The sequence below is a fragment of the Anastrepha obliqua genome, chromosome 5 (genome assembly GCF_027943255.1).
Source record: "Anastrepha obliqua isolate idAnaObli1 chromosome 5, idAnaObli1_1.0, whole genome shotgun sequence".
Lineage (NCBI taxonomy): Eukaryota > Metazoa > Arthropoda > Insecta > Diptera > Tephritidae > Anastrepha > Anastrepha obliqua.
The window spans coordinates 78,369,730-78,393,308 of record NC_072896.1 but is presented as its reverse complement, the minus strand read 5'-3'; the positions used below and the strand labels follow the sequence as shown (position 1 = coordinate 78,393,308).

The 23,579-nt window shown below is 36.1% G+C and overlaps 1 protein-coding gene across 1 annotated transcript; it reads left to right on the top strand.

Annotated features, from left to right (window-relative positions):
* Positions 1–3,617: 3,617 nt before the first annotated feature.
* LOC129248844 (ectin-like) lies at positions 3,618–22,053 on the top strand. Its single transcript, XM_054888457.1, has 7 exons — positions 3,618–3,688; positions 9,259–9,399; positions 9,508–9,737; positions 12,655–12,741; positions 20,811–21,024; positions 21,106–21,332; positions 21,408–22,053. The coding sequence occupies exons 2-7, from the start codon at positions 9,277–9,279 to the stop codon at positions 21,493–21,495; spliced, it is 969 nt and encodes a 322-aa protein (XP_054744432.1). The 5' UTR covers positions 3,618–3,688; positions 9,259–9,276; the 3' UTR covers positions 21,496–22,053.
* The last annotated feature ends 1,526 nt before the right edge of the window (positions 22,054–23,579 follow it).

The window sequence follows — 23,579 nt, the reverse complement described above, 5'->3', positions numbered from 1 at the left end:
ATAGTCTTGATGAAAGTGAGTTAGGTGTGGTGGATATACTAGCAATAACCCGCTGATCAAAGAAATGGCCTGGAAACTAAGCCTTTTCACTCATTCCAAAATATAATTTATAGAAAATAATACACTTGGAGAAGGCGTGGATTAGAAGCAATACCTTTCCAATCGACAAAAATAAATAAATAAAAACTAATGAAATTGTCACATCAGTATATGGACGCAGACCGTGTGGAGTGGAAACTACTCCTTTTCAACCGCTCATTGAGAGAAACAAAATATACTGCAGGGAAACCTCTTACATATTACGAGCAAACATGTTTATTAAGACGCGACTGGTTAGAGCAGATAGAGTCAAATAACAACCTTTCCACTTTGCAATTGCTTGAAAATGAACGTAAGATCTCATCGCATGATCACATCACATGATCACATCATATGATCTCCTTATGTGTTTGATATTTAATTTTTGATTTATTTTTATATATTTATTGAAGTCTTTAAGACTTTAGAACAATTAATACATGGTGGCGTAAAATTAATCATCCAATTTTGTTTTTGAACAACTTTATTACTAAATAAAACAAAAAAATTATTTTAACCTTTACGCGTTCCACTGCTTGAATGTCTGTATAAATAAAACCGCTTTTTTTAATTTTTAAATTGACATTTTATTCACTTTTTTTGTTCACCACTTAAATCGTTTTTGAATTTTTCTAAATTTATTTTTCCGAAATTATTTAAAGACATATGTCACCATAAAAGGTGCAAGGTAAATGTATTAAAGGTGGTATTCAAGAATAATCGAATACACGCCCTCCTTTCGAATTCGCCGTGTAGTAACAGCCCATAAATAAGCAAGAAAAAGGAAAAAGAATTACTTGTTTCTGAAGAGGAAGAATAGGCGGAAGCAATGGAAACAACCAAACACAAAAATCATACGCACACACAGACACTTTCTTCCGACATTTTCCGCATAAAAACGCAAAAAAACTGCATTTGTACGCTTTGTATTCATTAGTGCTTTAACAATTTAACACGCGTTTAGTTTAATCTCACAAATCACAATATTACCACAATATTGAATTTTCACAAACCAACGAAGGGAGCTGAGGTCAGACTTGTCAAAATCGCGAAAAATAAAGTAACTGTTTTTTAATGGCGCCACCTTAGATACTCAATTCGCCTTGATTGGTATCGGTAAATCTGCTTTTTTTTTCTTTTCATTCTTTGTTGTCTACTTTACCTCAAACGGCAAATGGATCCTTTATGAGGAGCTTTTTCATGGCAGAAACACGTTCATAGATTTGCCATTGCCTGCCGAGGGGCGACCGCTATTAGAAAAAACTGTTTCTTCATTTTGGTCTTTCACCGAGATTCGAACCCACGTTCCCTCTGAATTCCGAGTGGTAGTGAGGCACTAACCCATTCGGCTAGGGCGGACATCTAGAGGTTTCCTAATAGTTCAAATTATTATGGGACACTTTAACCTCGTCAATATTTATAAACAAAACTGAGTTTAAATTAGGAAAGACTGTAGGTTATTTATTTTATTTTTCAGACAAGACCCATTTTAATTGAGATTGCCCAATTGATACATTTAATATGATACTTTCACTATCTCAAAGTTAAACTTACGCTTCTTTGTAAAAGCATAGTTCATTGTCTTACAAAAACCACATAAATCCAAATTTCAAACTTTATACAAAATTCGAAAAGTTCAACAAACTTTTCATCATAATTCCACGTTTTTAATTAGAAATTCCAGAAATTAATTAGTATGCAGTTTTATAGTTCATAAAATTTTAATTAAATAAAATACAAATTTGAAGTTGCTGAAAAATCGGTTTCTACTTTTTTCCCGCGGTGATGCGGATTTACTCCACAAGAAATGCACGAAATTTTTTAATATATTTTCCCATTTTCCCGCAAAACCAATAGGGGAAAATATCAAAAATCAACGAGAACTTGAGATACTGCAAGCTTGGAGTGTGTTTGATGGGGCAAGTGAAAAGGTGCGCTTAAGAAGATGGTAATTGTCTCCCGATGAATGTCGTTTATAGTCTGTCTGTACACTGTCCGGTCCAGTAATTAAAGAGGTGCTCCTGACGTACCTGAGAGGCGGCTCAGGGTCAAGCAAGTGTATGCATGGATGCGACCTGCATTAGTATCCTATCAGAAACTGCTTGCTGAGCAGTTTGTTGTGCTCTTTCACAGGGAGAATCTGTGCCTCGTCATGTAGGTGTTGTAGTGGCGACATTAGGAAGCAATATGTCGCTGTCCGAATGGCAGTGTTTTGGCAAGTCTGAAGCTTCGTCTACTGCGTTTCACTAGTTCCAGGCGACCAGACAAGCGCAGCGACCTAGTACTGCCGGCAAGCGATTTGAGAACCTTGTTGTGACTTTAGAGGGCTTTAGTGGCAATACCAGTTGTGTGCGCAGAAAAGGAGAGCAAGTTCTCGAAGGGAACTACCAAGATTTTGGGGTTGTTAACAGTCGTCATTGGTGTGTCATCGACTTTGACTTTGAGTTGCAGTTTGACCTCCTTTGTCCAGGTGGACGCCATGGACTTCGCGGGGGAAAGTTATAGATTCCTCGCTGTGAAGAAGGGAGAAAGGCAGGTGAGGTAGTCGTTCACTATTCCTAATCCTACTTTTATTTTAGGTTATATAAGATTTAATACTATTTCTGTAGTCGGTAGTCGTTCACTGTTCCTAATCCTACTTTTATTTTAGTTTATATAAGATTTAATACTATTTCTTGTGTATAATAATTTAAATTTTGTTTGTATTTTATTTTCTACTGATATAGCCGGTAGCATTTGAACACAGTGGACTCACTGGACCAGGGAAAGTCTTTGTTGTACGACGGAATCGAATTTATTTTTAGTAAATTTAAGATTTCCTAATCAAAATCTGTCAAAAGACACGTTAACGAACTGCTTAAAAGAAGTTCAAATTGAAAGACCCTGCATTAGCATATTTTAGAAAAACTTAACAACCATTACTCAGCAGAAATAGTTTCTTCATGTTTTGCACAGTAGAGTAAATAATCAGATACAGATAAAATTGCTAAATGTTTTCTTTTTAAAAAACTTTTTAATTTTTGAGCCTTTAGTTCACGCTTCGCTTAAGTTAGCATTGTCACCCAATGGGTGAGCCACGTTCGTGCTTGATCGCACATATTTTATGATATGTGCCGCAATTGAAAATTCTCATTTTCCGCTTAACTGAATCAGCGTAAAAAACTCGTCAATTGTTTGCCTTCAGACACATCGCGATTACTTTGAGCCGCTGCCTTTCAACAGTATGCAAGTCTTCTCTGCGAGTATGTATGTCTACTGATATATAATATATATATGTATGCACAAGTATGCATAATTCATTGAACTTGCTTGTCAATATATATGCATATTTTTCTTTTTACATATAATATATTTCTTCACACACACATGAACATACACTCGTCTCTAGCTCATATATTTCTTCTTATCAGAATTCATACTATGCAAATAGGCTTGCTCCTTAACTGGAGCATCATTTTCCAGCGGGTGTGTCAACAACAAAAAACAATAAAAAAGCGTTCATACTGAATACGAAAACGCTTCTTTACCACAGTTCATAAAAGCTATTGTTGCGAATAGTTTACACGCGTCGCACAAAAGTCTTCCAATTTAATTGAGTGCGTAGTGAGTGGTGAGTGAGTTGTGTGTTGTGGAATTGCTGGACTGTATTCTTAAATAAGTTCATTATATTTAATTAAGCTTACGGGTCAAAAGTGTTTAACATGCATATGTATATGTGCTTATAATAGTTACGCTACTCGTGAGAATAACTCTGAGAAAGAGAAATGCAGCAATTTTTTATTAGACTATATTTTTATGATACTGTGGTAGAAATTTAAAAAAATATGGGGCGAAATTAAAAACTACACAATTTCTTGCTCCAAGGATTGAGGTTTCTCTTTCCATAGCTCCGAATTATAACAGGGATGGACCAAATAAGGCCTACTAAGTTTGATTACAAACAATTCCTCAGCCAGGCAGTCTCATGTTTATTACTGTCTTTCATACTCGTAATAACATCTAAACTTTTTGACGAATGCTTCGTTTTGCTCAATTCACTGAAAGCAAGTAACACCGCTTTGTTGTGCCAGATACCAGACCATAAAGGTCACGATGGCAATGAACAGGCAGATTTCCTAGGCGTTACTTCAAAGTTCCATGGACCAAAACCCTTTTATGAGCTTACCAAAGTCCACATAAAGGAAATCATAAAAGGCTTTGGGAAGGAAAGAAGTTATAAGGGGAGTTCATACCACTCTGAATGGGGGGTCCAGGACAGAGATAGGCTAAAGAGTTTATTCTTGCCTCTATAAGAATACCAACTAAGCTCCTAAACCTGGATAAAGAGGGCTTAGGCACTCACATTGTATACTACAAGGGCATTGTAGTCTTCATTTTCATATCAGAAAACAAAAATTAGTAGAAACAAGTAAATGCCGTTTTTGCAAACGGGATTATGATTCGGTACCCAAGTTGACAATTAGGATTTCGAGGATGTAAGATACTTTGTTTATCTAGGAACCAGTATTAACACCGATAAAAATGTCAGCCTTGAAACCCAACAAAGAATATATCTTGCCAACAAGTGTTACTTTCTCGACGAACAAAACTAACACACTACAAGGCTCTCATTATGCCCATCCTATCGTATGGCGCAGAAGCTTGGACGATGACATTATCCAATAATGAGCTGTATGTTCTTTACGACGACATAAACATAGTGCAGTGAATAAAGAGCTTAGTTGGCTGGGTCATGCCATTCGAATGGATACAAACCCTCCGGCTCTGAAAGTATTCGATGCGGTACTTCGTTAAACTCGGCCAAAATCGCATAAACGATTATCGCACCAATCAAGGAGAAGAAGAAGATTATGAAAATCTAGAGCACATTCTCTGAGAATATGTAGCTCTCGAAAGACGAAGATTCGTAAACTTTGGTAGTGCAACTCTAAATTTCTTGGTGATATTGAATATACTTATGAAACCCGAGAAGGTACTCAGAGGCTCCTTTTAGTATGTTTTGTTGCAGCCTCCGTATTTCTTCTGACATATTTTGCTTCGGCTATATAATAGTATCTATTTTATTAACATACACTTCCTCTTCTAATTATCACCATAAAAAAATCGACCACAGTTTAATACAGTGAAGGATGTGGTCAAGGTAAACTTGAGTTTTTTGAAATCAACCGTTCGCAAGAAATTTTGCACAGTGGCTATGAATGCCTTAGAAGATTTAATATTAATAACAATATTATTTATTATTATTTAATATTATTCTGGAAATGTTAGGTTGACCGGTGCGGCGATAGTTTGAGAAAGGCATCCATGTTGTCATCAGAACGAATACTTCATGGTTATTGCAAACAATATCTTATTTGAGTGCTAAATGAAGTCTCCGTGGCGGCTAACTGACCAAATACGTTGAGATTACATGATTAGCGAATTCAATTCTCAAAATAGCGATGGCTAGACGACTTTGCTTAAACTAATCTTATTCACATCCAATGCGCCAGAAAAAATTTTTCAAGCGCTTTCCACTATCACGATCGATTCATAAATTTAATTATTTTACTTGTTGACTTAATCTTCGAACAAAATATTTATCTCGTCGCTGCAATTTTTTGTGTTTATGTTTTCCCCATATGCTCCAAAGCCCAGGAACAGAAGCGATATGGAAGCGAAAGGTCATTTGCCTTCAATTTTTGTGTTAATGAACCTCATAAGAGAATAAGGTTGAAGGAAGTGTAATTAATGCTGAGCTGCTGATATCTGCGCCGTGACGGTGTTATTGGGTTCTTGCGCGCAATACCGCAGCAGGATTTTTCTCATAATCAGTTGAGCGGTCCGGACGAAAGCGGTTGTAACCTGTGTTCTCAATTAAAAAGACACGGTTCGTGCATTATCAAGAGCGAATTTTTTTTAAAACCTTTGAAATTAAGTTTTCAGTAATTTGAAACGTTGTTCAAAGCTGAAAGCGAGCATTTTCAAAAAGTAAAGATATGTTACTGAGTTTATGCCACTACTTGTGAGCGCTGTCAGTATCAAAATAACTTATGACTTGAGCAGATGGCCGACCCTTTACAACTTAATGAGTTGGAAGTACTTGGCTTTTGCGGTGCCATATAAGAGTTGCGCCAGAGAGAAACTAAGGACTTTAAGTTAAATATTTTTCAAAGTTGCCGTCAGTGTTTCTATTGGAAAAAATGTTGTAGGCATTCCTCTTTCCTTTCTAAAATCTACAATAACCGAACAAATAATTAAAATCTCAATTATCATGTGTGATCTATCGAAAATTCCCCATTGGAAAAAGTACCTCCAATCTTATCACCCTTTACTTCATCAAATTGCAAAAAACGCACCAAAGTGAATCGGCCTGAATAAAACTTCGATCTAGTGTAGCTCTAACCAACTTTGACTTTGACAGAACTGATGTTCGTGTTTTATAACATTCTGCAAAAACTGCAGTTTTACAGAAGACTTAGAGATTTACATTGAGTTTTATAGACTGCTTCTTTTCATGGTATTAAGTGCACGAAAACTTAATAAAAAAGAGAAGTGGTGGTAAGGGGGACTTGAAATCCTTCGTGGTATATCAAAAGCTTTCTCTATTTTTATTTGCCGACTTCGTTCTAAAATGTTCTCCCTCACCTTCGTCTCTTCTTTGCGAGATTAATCGAATTAACCGAACACACCATCCATTATTCGTGTGGTGAAAGGTCTTGCTGAACTTAGTCCTCCGATTGTATTCGCTGGCGGCCTCACTTTCGTTGTCCATTCGTGGGTATGAATATAAATTCATTACTGGAGTAAGTATAGTCAGAAAAATATTTGTACTATATTATGAATTCGGGGAAAAATAAATCCATTATTTTCTTGGCATATAGCTGTAGTGATCGATATCTCATAAAGTAGCGATCAAACTATTTCAAGTTTATACTCGTTGTCAAGGTGATATTTCACTCTAAAAATATCTTTTTGCTGTTTTTTGCTTGTTCCATATACTGCAATTACGTGCAATTTTGGTTTCGTTTACCAGGAGCTAAAGATCAACCACAAAATAATGTTAAACTATGATATTTGCGCAAAAATAATGGATTTCTTTTCCCCCAAACTATATATATATATGTATAACCCTTTTTTGGTGTTTTTCCGAGCTCCTCCTCATATTTGTGGTGGGCGTCTTGATGTTGTTCCACAAATGGAGGGACCTACAATTTCAAGCCGACTCCGAACGGAAAATATTTTTATGAAGAGCTTTTTCATGACAGAAATACAATCGGAGGTTTGCCATTGCCTGCCGAGGGGCGACCGCTATTAGAAAAATGTTTTTCTAAATTTGGTGTTTCGAACCTACGTTCTCTCTGTGAATTCCGAATGGTAGTCACGCACCAACCCATTCGGATACGGCGGCCGCCCGCCAAACTAATATGCTAAAATTTTTCTTTGATTCTGTTTAAAAAGGTGGAAATTTCAAAAAAATGTTTCCAATTTTTCTAATTTTTGTGTAAAATTTGAAATTTGGATTTGTATAGCTCTTTGTTAGTCAATAGGTTTTACTTTTATCCTAAAAGTATTGAGTAATAGAGAAAAAAGGAAAAATGTTGAAAACTGGCCAAAATGCTGAGGTGCTATTTTTCGCGGGCTATTTACTCAGCGACTATAGCGATTGTACATAACTCATAAACACACATATAGATCTAAAAGCATAACTCATTTCGAAGATAATATTCCAGGAATTTCTCCAACACTCCCTCTTATTAAATGGATGCAATAAATTACTAATTCATATAAATAAGTTCACACTTCGAAAATTTCATTGTGTGCCGCTTTTTATCACCCAAACAAATAGATAGTGAAAATATTGCGAAGTACGTTATAAAAAATTTCGTGATTATGAAATGCCGGTGACGTTTGTTATCTCTTAATGCCCACATCACAACAATTATCGGGGGAAGTTTTGGTGTACTCAGAATTACGGAATTCCAATAAGGCTTTCCTGTCTTGGCCAACTGTTTCACTGATCGGTTGGCACGGGTAGCAATCGTAGTAATTACTTTTCGAAGGTAGAGATATACCGTTATGAATCACATCCTGAATCATATCATATTTCATTGGAATAGCATAAATGTACATAAACGATGCCAATACTAGCTGCAATTGTTGATGCCGAAATTTCGGGATAATCTCGGAATCTCGAGATATGATTTTCGTAAACTAAGCAACATTTCAATAGGTGCTTGGCTTTTTATTTATAAGGTCTAAAAGTAAAGATACTAAAAAAAACTTTTCAGAAAATTATAGATAAATAGGCTTTGCATTTTTAATATTCTATTTTTATTTAGCCCAAAGGCTAAAAGAAAAGAAAAATTCTTAAAGCAGCAAGTAGCTCACAGATAAATACATTTATTTTTAAATCGAATTAACTTAAATCTAAGTTAATGAGTTTTGGTCAGATGTAATAATTAGAAATAAATTTTTCTATTAGTTGGTGTTCCATGCCCGGAGACTCGAGCCTGCGCACTTCACGCACAAACGCTTTTGGCTATGATGGGCACTGATAACATTAATATGAGCTCAAAAGTTCGGAAAGTAATGGTTTCATATATATTTACCCAAAAACGCGTTTTGGCCATAAAATACGATTTTGAAGATGTACGTTTTTCCTCCCTTAATATTTCCCTAGGTTTTACTAGATCTACAATTTGAAATAAGTGTGGCTGCAGGTTTTTTGTGTTTCGGTTGCCATAAGGAGAGATCTATTATATTGAGGAATTCGATGAGGGCATGCATTAATTCCAGCAAGATGGCATTACATATCGCCTACAGAAGTCGACCAAACCACCTATATTTTGCACACTAAGTTCGATAATCGTGTAATCATTCGTGTCATTGATGCCACTTGACCTCCATAGGGCTACGGTTTGATACTATTAGACTTTGTTTACATTTACTAAACTTTAAGATAAAAAAATTTTACACGACAGCTTTACTGTGTGGCTTGTGCGAAGTGAGTGAGTCATTTATCTAAATATTATTTTTATAGCTGTCAAAATTATCAAAGGCATATCGACGTTTGGGCGTTAGAAAACATAATCGTAACTACTTACAAGATATGTTTATCTTCAATTATTTCTGCTATCTACAAATTTTGTATCGTTTATTAAAGCGGGAAAAACAAATTAATTCTTATTCAACATTCAGTCTTTAGACCAACGCGCAATGTACTTCAGTGAATTCGAAAAAGAGTGCCTCGAAGCGCACAATCAATATCGCGCCGTTCATGGCAGTCCACCATTGGTATTGGATCGAGGACTTTGCAAATATGCGCAGGAATGGGCAAAAGTAAAGTAAAAGCCATAATCAATATTATTAACCAATGCTTCACAGTAGCCTGCAATTTTATTTATTGAAAACTACTTATTTATGTATTGTATATTTCCTTGTGCTCAGCATTTGGCCAGCAGCAACACTTTGCAACATCGCTTGAATAATTGTTACGGGGAAAATCTTTATATGGCAATGGGACGCGCGAACATCGGCGGTCGAGACGCTGTCAACAGTTGGTATGCTGAGGTGCGCGCCTACAATTTTCAACGTAATGGCTTTAGCGGGAATACGGGTCACTTTACACAGGTGGTATGGAAAGACAGTAAACGCTTGGGTGTGGCTATAGCGAAAAGGTATACATTTTTCTGAGAAATAGTGCACAAAAGAATTAGAGTCTGATATAATTGAAATGGATATAGAGAAATGCATGTACAGCAATGTGTTTGAAATGAAGAAAATGTGCTAAAATTTCGTATGCTTAAGAAATAATTCCGCGGAAGGGAATACATTTACAAAAGTATATCTGTGTTTTATGCGCCATGGCAGAAGAGTGCCTCAAGATCAAAATCCATATATGAAATTTTCCCTCTCCATTAAAACGAGGTATCATTTTAAAGGGAATATATTAAAATTTTGTTTGAGTATGTTCACAAAACAAATATCACACAAAAAATTTTTCTAATTGAGTAAACTCATATTATAAAAAACATCAACAATTTAGAAATTACAAAAAAAACAAAACGCATTTTAAAAAATGTTTGGTCAAAAATGCTCTAAATTGATTATGATCTGTCTTACAAAAAATTATAGATATCGAAATTTAGAAAAAAAAAATTTGAAAGAAGGTTAATCTTTAAGGTGAGAATACTCATATTTACGAAAAAAATCAATTTCAAAATATTGAATCTAAAAAAAAAATGCTCTAATTGAGTATATTCATATTTACAAAAGAATTAAAAATGTCAATATTTCCAAAAAAAAAATTAAAATCTGAGATAAAAAAATTGCCTTAAGTTGAGTATACTCGTTTTTGCCACAAAAAAAAGAAAATAATTAAAAAAACAACAAAATTTCAAATAAAAATTGAAAAAAATTTTGAGCCAAAAAAATTCTCAAGTTACTTGTAGATTTACAAAAAAAAATTACAAATGTGAATGTGTTAAATGAAAATAAAAATTTTAAATTTTGTGACAAAAAAATTCTTCAAGTTGAGTATACTCGATTTTAAAAGCAAAAAACAAAAAAAAACAAAATGTTGGAATTTGATAAAAACGTTTACAAAATTTTAAACCAAAAAACTTCTGCTAAGCTGAGTATACTCTCAAAAGAAAAAAACCAAAAATATCTAAATTTGAAAAAAGTTGGAAAAAAAATTTGTCCGAAAAATTACTCTTATCGAGTATATTCATATAGGTGGGCCATGTAAAATTTGCTTTTTGAATCAGCTATAAAAAAAACGAATCAATATTTTTTCAAACTTTTTATTTAATTTGAAGATTGAACATTGTCATTTATGAATGAAAAATAATATCTTTTAAATGACTGCCACGACTGGCTTTACAGTAGGCCATTCGATCAACCCACTTTTTAAGCACATTTTCGATTATTTGGGCTCCAATTTCATGAATGGCAACTTCGATTTCGTGTTTTAAAGCATCAATCGTCTCTGGATGGTTCGCATAGCATTTGTCCTTAACGGCTCTCCACAAAAAATAGTCCAACGGGCTTAAATAACAGCTCCGAGGCGCCCACTTGATATCGGAGTTTCGGCTGATTATTCGGTTTTCAAAAACGGTAGCCAAAAGTTCGAGTGTAACTTTGGCAGTGTGACAAGTTGCACCGTCCTGTTGAAATCAAATGTCGTCCATGTCATCCTCTTCAATTTTTTGAAACAACGCGTTGAGCATGTCACGGTAACGCTCGCCATTTACTGTTACCGCGGCTCCTCGCTCATTTTCGAAAAAAAATGGCCGGAGGATGCCGCCAGACCAAAAACCGCACCAAACAGTGACTCGTTGTGGATGCATTTGCTTCTCTACAGTAACGTGTGGATTTTCTGAGCCCCAAATCCGACAATTTTGCTTATTGACGTAGCCACCGATGTGAAAATCAGAAAAGAAGAAGAAGACTCACCACTTTGGAAATAGGTTTTCAATATTTCGCAATTTTGCTCAAGCGTATAGCGTCCCATTTCGTAAATGTCAAACCTTTAAGTAAATTATGAACACATTTGACATGTCATTTGTGTTACCATTCTCAAAAAAATAGGTGGTGCAAAAAGCAAACGCTATGTGGCCCACCCTGTATTTACAAAAAAACTATCAATTTCAAAATTCGAAATTTGAAAAACAAGTGTGAAGAAATTTTTAATCAACAAATTCCACTAATTTTGCTTTAATGTTTCTATTTAAAAAAAAATTTAATATTTCAAAAAAGTTCTTACTCAAAAAAATTTTAAATTGCTTCAATTTTTTTAAAGACATATATGCAGATATACGAGTATATGTATGTAAATATATATGTATATAGAAGAAATACTATATAAAATATTTATTTTGATTTCTTTTAGACTGAGAAAAAAAATCAAAATATCGGTGTGACAAAAAAAAAAATTATATGCTTTTTGGGCTTGAACGTACATACATAATTAAAGTTTCAAGTTTTCTATCAAAATCGGGACTTACGATCGAAAAATTTGCAGTAGATTGATGCTTATACGTACCCGTAACTTTATATTTATTCATTGTTATTTTTATGAAATAATAGGAGATGCTTTCCATTTCAATTCAACCGGCCTATTCGGGTCATGTTCTTCGATTTCGATGTAACTCAAATATGTTGCTCTCTGGTCAAAATAATGAGACACGTATTTTTTTGTTCGCCCGAAAAAATTTTTGTTTCAAGATTTATCGGCAATTTTGTTCTTCGGCTCAAAATCGATTTTTTTTCATTATATAAGAATTTTTCGCTTTTTAAATGCTCATAACTTAGTCAAAAATGAACCGATATTAATGATTGTGGGTTCAAAATGATCATCATTACTTACGCAAATGACTTCATGTAGAAACAATTGCAAAAAAGTACTTGATTACTAGTAGTATGTATTACTTTATGTTTAAAACTTTTTTCTTCACCTAATATGTGTACATATGTATGTTTTAATTCGGAGTTAAGCCTAGCATCGATTAATTAAGTTCAGTATCGTTAGAAGTTTTGCTCTTTTATATTTATTTTTTATTCACTTTATTTTAATTAGTAAATTTTTTTCAGCGGAAACAGTGTTTACGTGGTCGCCAATTATGATCCACCAGGCAATTATAGGGGCGAATTCGCTACCAACGTATTACCGACGAGGCGGTAAATGAGTAAATTCTAATATTAATTGTTCATCACTGTAAATCATCATCATTAAAAGCGAAAGAGTTTAGCTTTAAGACGCATATTGAAATATTGTTTAGCAGTTGTATAGTTTTTAAATAATAATTTGTAAGAATAATATTAAGCGTGGGATCTTGCATATTTCTCTATTTCTTGCGCAATAGTGGGTATTTGGAAGTCACAGTGTATTTGCGAGTTTGCATAATAGTAGGGTGAGTTGGTGATCATTCTTAATGTTTTTGACTGAAATCGTTATAAAATTCGATATGGGAGTTTGCCGCAGTGACCCAAAGTTGAATACCATATGTCCACACGGGTTTTAGAACTGCTGAGTATAAGGGCAATTTGCTTTAGACAGAAACTTGGGAATGACGATTTAAAAGCCAGTGAATGTCTCTGATTTTAATACTAGAACATGACCTATCGAACACGTCACAGAACTTTGGAGAACCTCAAACAATCTTTGGTTCGAGCAGCGACGTCAATATGCATGGAAACCGTGCATGCTGCAATAGTTTAATGGCCTAATCGTTTGAAGGCTATGTAAAAGCAAATGGTGAAAATTTCGAATGAAAATTTAAAAATTTTTGTTTTAATATTTACGTGAATATATAAAGCTAAAGCATTTAAACTCGCTAAGCATTTAAAATCGCATTATAATTTCATATCTATTGCATAACGGACTTGATTTGTAACAGAACTTATGGCAGGACTAAGAATAATGTGAGCTGTATTTTGAATGAAAATAGAGAAACCTTGAAAAAAAATAAGTTTTTACTTGTTTTATTTTTAAACAACACATAGACACATATTGCAACTTACTAATAAATTCGTTACCGCTTAATCAATTTGTGGATAAAATATTTCTCTTTGTGTAGCTAATATACTCGTATATTATGTTTCGAGTTTGAGCTAAATCGGATGATAAATACGATTTTTACAGATAACTTTCCCACATCACCGCCTACATCTTATTTTCTTCTAGTTCGCTTGAAGACAAACTTATTCCGTGAGCTTGAACTCAATCGACTTTTTCAGTTCACCGGTAACAATCATACGCCGAAAAACGAATACATTTTTTATATACATATATACATCTGACTACGAAAATGATTTTTCTTCTGCATACCTGTAAAAATAATTTTCGTTACGAAATTAATATTAATATATATTATATAATTATAATTGAAGGAGAAGCGCGGCCAAACTTCTGCCGTAGTTGCTCCTTTTATACATCATTCGAACAAAGAAACAAGACATCATTTTATACGATTAAGAAATATAGACATAAAGGCTTGTGTTGAGATCGGTTTGATTTTTGCATTTTCATAATTCACTACATGTCTCAATCGATACCAAACACTAAATCTACTTGCTTTAAATTTAGCCCAACTCTGCTAATTTATTTTGTTATATTCGCATATTTAAAAATACGTGTGCTCAATATTTAATTACACTGTTCTGGGGGTAAAAATTTGCTAGAAGCCGACGCATGTTTCGTGTGCTGCTTTCTGCGCTGAATTCCAATTCAAGTATTCATTGCTCCTCCCAATGCGTGCGTTCTTATCGAACTACTCTCAATTAACGTTCGTGTGGCAATTAAAATGCAAATGGGTCTCTAAGCACAGCACTGTGGTGTGCTAATGGATGAATGCTGATGCTGATGCCAGTGCTGATGATGGTGATGATGCTGATGGGGTTGGTTTAGATTTCATGACATAATTTTCTGTCGATATGCGCACTTGCATGGGTGTGTATGTAGGTAGACATGTACATATATATTTGACAGATGATAACAATTTGCAATAAAACTGAAAGCTCTGGAATATGCGTATATGAGTGTTATAGTGGGAATTGTGCAATGAAGAGTGAGCGTGTGTGTGCCTTCGTGCAGTATTGTGCCTTTTTATGTGTGCAAGTGTGTCAACACGAGCAGTATTTGCCATCAAACTAGCACTTTCATCAAAAATGGCAATAGCAATAGCATTAATGCCCTTTAGCCAACGGTCGACACCCTCAACTGACACCCATGCACATTCTTTCCTATCAAAAACTCTTCTAATGGTAATGGCATTGCTCATTTTATGGCCAAATAAACTATGTTAATAGCCATTTTCACAAAAGCAAAATCAAATACACGCACATGCATACCTACGTTCTAATAAACACTGGTTCAGTATCAGTGAACTCTTCCTCCAACTTCCATTTGCCATTCACCATCGAACGATCAGTCTTACTGACCGTTTGTTCATTCGTCGAGTTTCGTTCGTCCTGCCCTTTATGTAGCAAATATTTATTGCCATTTTGGGATTCGTTTTTGGGGTTTAATTGCGCTAGCGGAATACCAGGCAAACTACATGCTCTATGAGCCAACATACACACACAAAAATACACACATTGCTGCGTGTTCCTGCTGTTTCTTCGATTACTTGGTGGTAAATTCAGTTATTGCATTTGCTGCATCTCCTTTGGACTCTGATTGTTTTGCCAAAGTAATTTAAACTTGTGGGCAATAAAAATAGTTGTAAAATTTACACTACACAAACATACAATTACATACACATACATTTACATGTTAACTTAAGCTTACATATGCCCTGTAGAGAAACCAGAGAAGGTGTGTAAAATTTCTTATGCAGAATTGTTAACTGGTTTTTCTAACTATTGTAAATGGTTTTTCACTTAATCTGCCTGTAGATAAAATCCAAACATCCTATCCCAATTGAAACTAGTTGTTCACGCGCTTATATTTGACCTGTAGAGTAAACCAAACAAGTGTGTCAATTTCTAATTGAAATCCGAGCAATTTTGAGCTGTAACTATTCCATATGTGACTAGTGCTTCATATGTTCACCTTGTAACATATATACCCCTTAGAGATAACCTGAGCAAATGTGTCAATCTAAGCAAGTCTGTCAACTTCTAACTCAGAGCTAGAAAAGTCTGAACTAGTCCAGTTCTGACTAGTTTTACACCTATTCTAAAAGAGATACAAAAACTGAGTTTGATAAAATTTTATATGCCAATTGAAAGTTTTTTGTGTGTCAATCCACAGATGTGGTCAGAGGTTTGCCATTGCCTACCGAGGGGCGGCCGCTATTGAAAAAAAAAACACTTTAATACATACAATGTATACAAAAACTAAATTGTGACGTTTAGGGACTAGACAGCAAATGACCCAATATTTCACATTTCTTCCTCTTTTATATGTACTAAGTGATATACCGCATTAATGTTTTTTTTTGCTGCTAAATTACCAGATTGTTGAATTGACAAGCTATGGATCAGGGACAATAATCGACTCAGGTTGAGCAGTACACATTACGCGGATCGGGGGTTATGCACGAAACACACAGTGACTGTTGGTAAAAGGCAGAGGAATTCCTTATCAAGCTGAAAATTAATGAGATTGCTGATCAACATAGGGGTGCAATAGGCCTCATTGGATTAATCGACATCATCGGCAACCCAATATATCTCCCGTAAGGAGAAGGGTGACAATTCAGAGTGTTTTCTTGTGTTTTTGTTTTTGTTTTTGGCTTGTGCCAAGATACATTGATACATTGGCTTGTGCTAAGATATTTTCGACAAGATACATTGAGAGGAGATGAGCTGCGTGCTATTTATGTATGTGTATGTTATTAGTTCAAGGATATGTAGAGGATGTCCATTAGATTTATGTAGAAGAAGTCAGGAATTAACGCTTAGCTAGAACTAAGTTTTCAAAATATGCGCGAACCATAAGAAAAGATAACGGGCAGCAAGATACAAATTGACACTTTCTAAGGCACTCCTATACAAAATTTACCAATTACTGCTACTGAATTTATAAACACGCAGACTACGCAGTCTCAGTTCCAAATTCACTACAAAAGCATACATTTCTTCCTACTGGCCAAGTTTGTCTCTAAACTTTCGAACACTCACTGCCACGCTGCTCGTACGTGTATAAGAAAACTTGTTCATGCCTCCCGAAGTCAAGCCACAAATATGCGAGTGGCACAAAGTTCTTGGCGCTGAAGTTCCAGCATCTTTGTTGCCACAAGTGGTTATACATACATTAATCTCTATGTATTTTCATTGCACACGTTTCACACACGAGTGGCTTGATGTAAATAATATATGCAAATAAGATTGAATTGGGTCTTTCGTACGTACGTTGGCGTTAATTTGCATACATATCTTATTGTAATTATAGTTCTAATTGGGGTGTGAGTGAGTGTAAGATGGTGTAAGTCATCAGTGTGCGGGCAGCAAAAGTAAAATCAAGTATAATGAGAATGAGTTTACCAAATTTAAGATAACTTTCGTAAAAGAATTTTAGTCTATAAGTTTGTAACCGCAAGCCATATTCAGTGGCGTCTTATGAGGCACTCCAATAAGGGCATGCCTATGGAATAGAATAAAGTGTGTGTGGTATTAATGAATTTACTTTTTATTTATGTGTGAAGTGTGGCATCGTTCAAATTTCCCACGTGTTTTGCGCGGTTAAAGCAACTTGAAAGGTTCAGTTTTATTGACTTTGTTGTATAAATCCGGTTCAATTTGAGAATAGTTTGGGTCGTATTGACCTGGATGTTGCATAGAGTAGATCTTGGTAGCCAAATTATGCCAGCTTCGAGAGAGATGTCCTTAAGTCGGTCGCCAAAAGTTTAATCTAAAGTGTTTAGCATTAGCGAGAGTGAGCCATCGATGATTGAGTGAGTATTGCAGGAGTCTCTAAGTGAGCTCCTATACGGGTTTATTTATTTGAGCTTTATATCTCGTAAGATTTGTTGGCGTACATCAATGGGACAGCTAAACACCTTTGGATACAATTATTAAGTTATATGGCTCGGTGCGTAGTGGAGTCGCTCGTATTGAAAGAGCTTAGTGCATGCATGCATTAGTTGAGCTGCGGTTTAAGCCCTTGATAGTGTGTGTTCATTGGGCCTGTCAGTTCGCAAGGTTTTTTAGCGCACACCAGTGAGGTGCTCTTTTGATAAAAAGTGGACTATCGTAAGTGTTTAAAGTTTGCCTTTTTGGAAATAACTGGAAATAACTTTGCGATAAGGTTGCGCAGTCATCGTGCCTGAAGTATATACGCAATGCTTATCATTCCATAACCCCGTTGGAAAATGTAGTGATCTGTTCTTCAAATGAAATTATGTACAAGAACGCAGCTTGCTGCAAACTTACTTACTTATTGTGAAATAATCATTAGCAAATTAAACTACATAAATTTGCCCAACTTAAAGTTAATTTCCATGAAAACAACGGACTAAAACAGTCTACTGGTGTGCTCTCGCTAGTAGCTCCTCAACAATAATCCAGTAGTATACAGACCATATATTAGGTTAGATTAGGTTACGGTGGTTGCGGTTCTCAGTGAGAGTGTAGATTGGTTCACTTATGCCTGGAGGTTCATTCCAACACCACTTTTTGCACCTAATTTTCCTGCTTAAATTTCTGATGTAATGAAATCACTTTGTCTCTTTACTAAGCGATGAAATATTATGAATGGCTGCGTATCCTAAGTTTGCCAGACATCCAACCAAGTAAGAGTTTAGAGAGCGATGTCGCCTTTTGGTAAGCGCAGACTAGTGGACGAGTATGTATTTAACAGTCTCCACTTCGTTCTTGCAGCTGCGATAAAGTCCCTATAGAGAAACTCCTGACGTCCCCCATATATTCCCATAAGGCAATGCCAATGATTATATCAACTGCCGCACAAACTGGTGGAAGGTCGGTCGAGCTAGATGAGGGGCTTAATTCTGCTTTCACTGTTTCTGGACCACATCGGTCTACATAGTTACCTCACAAGTGGACACCGTAAAACATCTATTTTTGGTATGCATGATGTAAACTGCCCTGATACGGAGCTTGATTGAGCGACCGTAAAGCCATTTCGAGAAATGTGTCTATATGTAAAAACCCAGACGAAATTCGTGATGCACCATATAACCAGCTCAATCAATTGAAATTTGAGAAGAAGTAAGATTTAATGGCAAAGTGGATAGCTATTGGTTGTGCTACCCTGGGTACGTCACTAATCCGTAAAGCTATAAGTTCAGCTTGAAAGACACTACAGCAGTCAAGTATCTGTAGGCTTAGGTTCAGCTGTTGTTCGCCTTGAGCCTTCAGATATGAAAGCAACTTGTGCTTGGTTAAGATTCTTAACGTTATCCCATTCGGCAACGGTATAAGCAGGAGCTAACTTTCGTGACGAAGAGAAATAAGTTTAAACTTATGTGGGTACATCAATGCTGGTATTTAATATAAAAGAAATTGACTGTAAATTGAGGAACTGTGGACCTGCGGGAAACCCTATGAAATCAGATATAATTATCGATTCAGGTTTTGTACAACACATTAAGCTGCCTGATCCGCCTAATGTGATCCACATACACAAAATACACAGTGACTGCTGGTAAAGAGCAGGGAAGTTCCTTAAGTTGCAAATTAAGGAGACACAGTTACTGGCCAACATATGGTTACCATACCATGGGCATCCTCGGCAAGCAAATCTATATCCCGTAAGGAGAAAGATGGCAATTCTAATATTTTTCTTGTTTTTTTTCGGGCTTTCACTAGACTACTTTGAACCAGATGCATTGAGAATGGAGCAGCTGCATTCTATACTTCCGTATTCTCCGACCTTTTCTAGTTCATCAGGTAGTCAAAGAAGTTTGAAGAGTAATCAATAGGTCGGGTCGATTTGTGGGGAGGCAAAAAAATCGCCCATTGCTCTGTAAAAATCATATTCTAGCGATCAAAATAAGAAACTTTGCCGAAGGAACCATACCTCTAAAACGAATTCTGATGTCCCCTAATTTGGGTCCAACTTTTTAGTTTCTTTTCTCATGTAAAGGCCAAAAATTGTGATATTTTGAAATGATTGTATGGGGAACCCCTCAGGGGAGTTCCAGGGGGTGTGCCACTGGCATGGGTGAATCGGTCGTCCAAAGTTAGTGGGGGTCGGTCATACATTTGGACTTGATTGGAGCACTCTAAATGGGTCAAAGTGGGATTTTTCGTTCGACCCAAATTGGGGGACATCAGAATTCCTTTTAGAGGTATGGTTCCTTCGACAAAGTTTCTTATTTTGATCCCTAGAATACGATTTTTACAGAGCAATGAGCGATTTGTAAATCGACCCGCCTTAGTAGTCAATCACCTTATATACACCTCTCTCTACATTTTCTCTATTCATATCTGCTGTGTTTCTTCTTAGGTCTTTAGTACGTGCAATGGTTTTTCATGGCTGAGTGTTTAGGTCTGCATTAGTAATCTATCAACCTACTCAATTCCGTTGAATCACATCTAAGCCACTACTTCCATTGAAGAAGGTATTATTTAAAGTTGTGCAAAAATACCAAAAGTGAAACCTGCGAAACCTTAAATGAAGATAAAAAATTAATGTTTAAACACACATCCCCTGCTTCCTAATTTAAGCACTTCCCCTACATATGTACTTTATATGTATGTACCTCTCCACACCTACTTCAGTTTCCATATTTTAAGCCAAATATTGCATTGCGTCTTTAACATTTTCTGGCAACAAGAATTTCAACACCTACTCAGTTGCTAACGCCTCAGGTTAAACATTCAACCCAAAAGCCAAGTGGCCAGACATCAAGTGCTAGTAAAAGTGTGCTGAAGTGCTCTCTGCGGTTTGTTTGGAGAATGTGGGTGTAGGTGTGTGTGTATGCGCATTTACTTATAGTAACCACAATATAGCACATGCCCATTGGGACTAAAAATCTGGGGGCCGCAGCATACTGCTGTGTGTATGCTGTGATAAAGAAAGCTTAATTAGTTTAATTAATTTATTTAAGAATTTTTTACAGCTAATTCTCCTACCGTTTGAAGCAACCCAGGCGTCACTTTTGTTTTTTTAGTACATAGGAAAAATATAAAAACAAATAAATAAAAATATCGCTTTAGTTTTGAAATGACATGCAACTTCTGACTGAATTCTAAACCACAAAAAATACAAAAAAATTCCTAGTTAATAGGCGCTCGAACACTCAGACGTTGTGCATCATAAAGCTGGCTTTATTTCGTTAAATCGTCATGGCTACAGTGAAGCGCACAATTATTGTTAAAAAGATTCCACCGGGGGGAGATCCGAAGAGACGACTGCCTGTACCCATTACAATGCCCCAAAAGGATTACGAAAAAGCATGTGTCGAATCGCATAATAAATTTAGGGCCATGCACGGCACACCGGCGCTAACAATCAACCCGACTCTGACGCAGATTGCTTCCAAATGGGCGCAGGTAAGTGGGTAATTACTTATTTTTCTTCTGCAGATACATAAATTTTTTCTAATTTTTTTCATTTATGTACATCGCATTTAGTCTCTCGCTAAGCGTCAAAAAATGGAGCATAGTCGCGACGGCAAGTACGGCGAGAACATCTACTACAGCAGCGGCCAAAAGGTGACACCCGAAATGCCCGTTAAAATGTGGTATGACGAGATCGCCAATTATGACTTCGCCAAAGCGCAATTCAGTGCAAATACTGGCCATTTCACACAGCTGATATGGCGTGACACTAAGCAAGTGGGTGTGGCCTATGCATTGTCGTGAGTGGAGAAATATGGACCTGTTCTATTAAAGATGTTTAAATGCTGTTTTAATTTTTTCATTGCCCTTTCTAGTGGCGAAAAGGTATGGGTTGTCGCAAATTATAATCCACCAGGCAATGTAAATGGTTTCTTCAACGATAATGTGCCGCCAAAAAAGTGAGCAGCAAAAGAAGGGTGTCGAGCTTTGGCGAGTACTTCAGAGCAACATCCACGGCAATTTTTTTTTGAAAAGTCAAATTTTTAATGCAAGAAAGTGGCAGATTTGAAATCAAAAGCACAACTTAATGACCGCAACATCTGAGATGTGTTCGACGCGTCAAATAAAGCAAAGTGCAACTTTGGAAAGGTGAAATGCATGCTGAAATATGAATTCCCGCTAGAAAAATAAAATAAAAAAATACTTATAGATTAGGGTAAAAAAATTATTATATTTTCCCACCAAATCGAACGGTACCTTCAGTTCACATGGATAACTCTATGGGAAAGTATGGAGGAGACTGTGGGAAGGAAAGGAATTTGTAGCGACACACATTTTGAAGCGAAACTTTTAATTCTGCACAGGAATTTATGATTCAAAATTTTTTATTACATCGCGTTCGTTGTTATCAGTTCAGTGCGCATTTTTCAGAGACTCGAAATTCTCGGCATACATAAGAATTCATCCACCGTAGCGGGCGGTTGAGCTATGTGAGAAAATGAGAGATATTTGGTTCAAACTAGGAATATGCAGATAAGATAAAATAGTACTAACAGAAATGGACGCACCTGAAATTGCACTTATATTTTGCCTCACGGTCTGCATATACACCCTCTACTCAAACAAAAGAAAAAACAAATAAAATTTTTTACAAATAGCTTTAACCAGTGTATATTTTTTGACAAGTATTTTTTATTTATCACTATCTTTATTCACCAAAATTTCCATATGTAAGGTGTGTTTAGAAATTTCCTTATATTCGAATTACCTAAAGAATCGCGTGATACAGGGTGCGCCATCTTTTATATCGGTATATAAACACTGAATAGCTTTGTCATTTACCAACCGATCGACTTCAACATACATGTTTTCGATACGTACAATTTCAACCATGGATCGCTTAACACCGTAACAACGCGAAATCGACCCTATAAAACCCGAAATGCTGGACGAGGTCATGACAAACGCAGAAAAAAATCGCAGTATGTGATTGCTAATAAAAGTAGCCACTTGATTGATAATGTATTCAAGAAATAGTTTTAATAAAATGTAAATAACCAAACCAAATAAAAGTATCTCACTTATACAAATGAGTTGTTAGGTTTTCAATGTTTTCATACCGACATAAAAAAGCGCACCCTGTAGTCCAACAAGCTGTAGACTAGCTTGAATGGGAATAATAAGTGCGAATGCATATTCCATTCCCATTGATATATATAAGTAGGGCAAACAAACGAAAGAACGTGTCAAGCATCGGTTCTACTAGCTGTGGAACACTTGCACGATGCATCGAAAACAGACTATCTGGTTCCCAAGATATATCTGAACAAAGACTGTAAAATACGAATACCCGACAGAAAGGATTGCTAGACCAGAGTCATGTCAGATGCTAGGGGTCACCACATTTATACTAACGGCTTCAAGATAAACAATGGCACTGGATCGGGAGTGTACTCGGAACAGTTATCCTTAAAATACTGCTATAGACTCCCAGACTGATGTAGCGTTCTCCAAGCTGATATCAACGCTAACCTTATCATTTTTGTTGATAGTCAAGTAGCTCTCAAGCTATGGGCCTCAACGCGCATCAATTAAAGATGTGTTAACGGATGCAAGAGGTCGCTCTTGGTTTATCCTACAACACAATACCACTTTTGGAGCGAAGAGAAGTGAATGAGCGGATGAGTGTGCAATGAAAGGCTCTACGCTTGACCTTTAGCGAAAGGTAGAGCGCATAAGCTTTCCTCTAAACATTCTATACACTGCGATGGACTTGAGCGTAATCGCACAAGCCAATAGAAGGTGGTCTCTGACTACTAACTGCAGCGTCTCCAAACTGCGCTGACCAAAACTAAATCTTAAAAGGACAAAATGCGCTTGAATTCAACAGATCAACTACCAGCGTCTTCACAGGTGTTTTAACGGGTCACTGTACTATTGTCCTACCCAGTAGAATGAGTGTACCTCACAATGACTTCTGCAACAGTTGTCGAGATGAAAAAGAAATTGAGTCAGTAGAATACCTGCTTTGTGAATGTCCATCACTT

Coding starts and splice junctions, on each gene's coding strand:
- LOC129248844 (XM_054888457.1), top strand. CDS start 9,277: ATGTACTTCAGTGAATTCGAAAAAGAGTGCCTCGAAGCGCACAATCAA. Junction 9,400..9,507: donor ATGCGCAGGAATGGGCAAAA/GTAAAGTAAAAG, acceptor CCTTGTGCTCAG/CATTTGGCCAGCAGCAACAC. Junction 21,025..21,105: donor TTGCTTCCAAATGGGCGCAG/GTAAGTGGGTAA, acceptor CATCGCATTTAG/TCTCTCGCTAAGCGTCAAAA.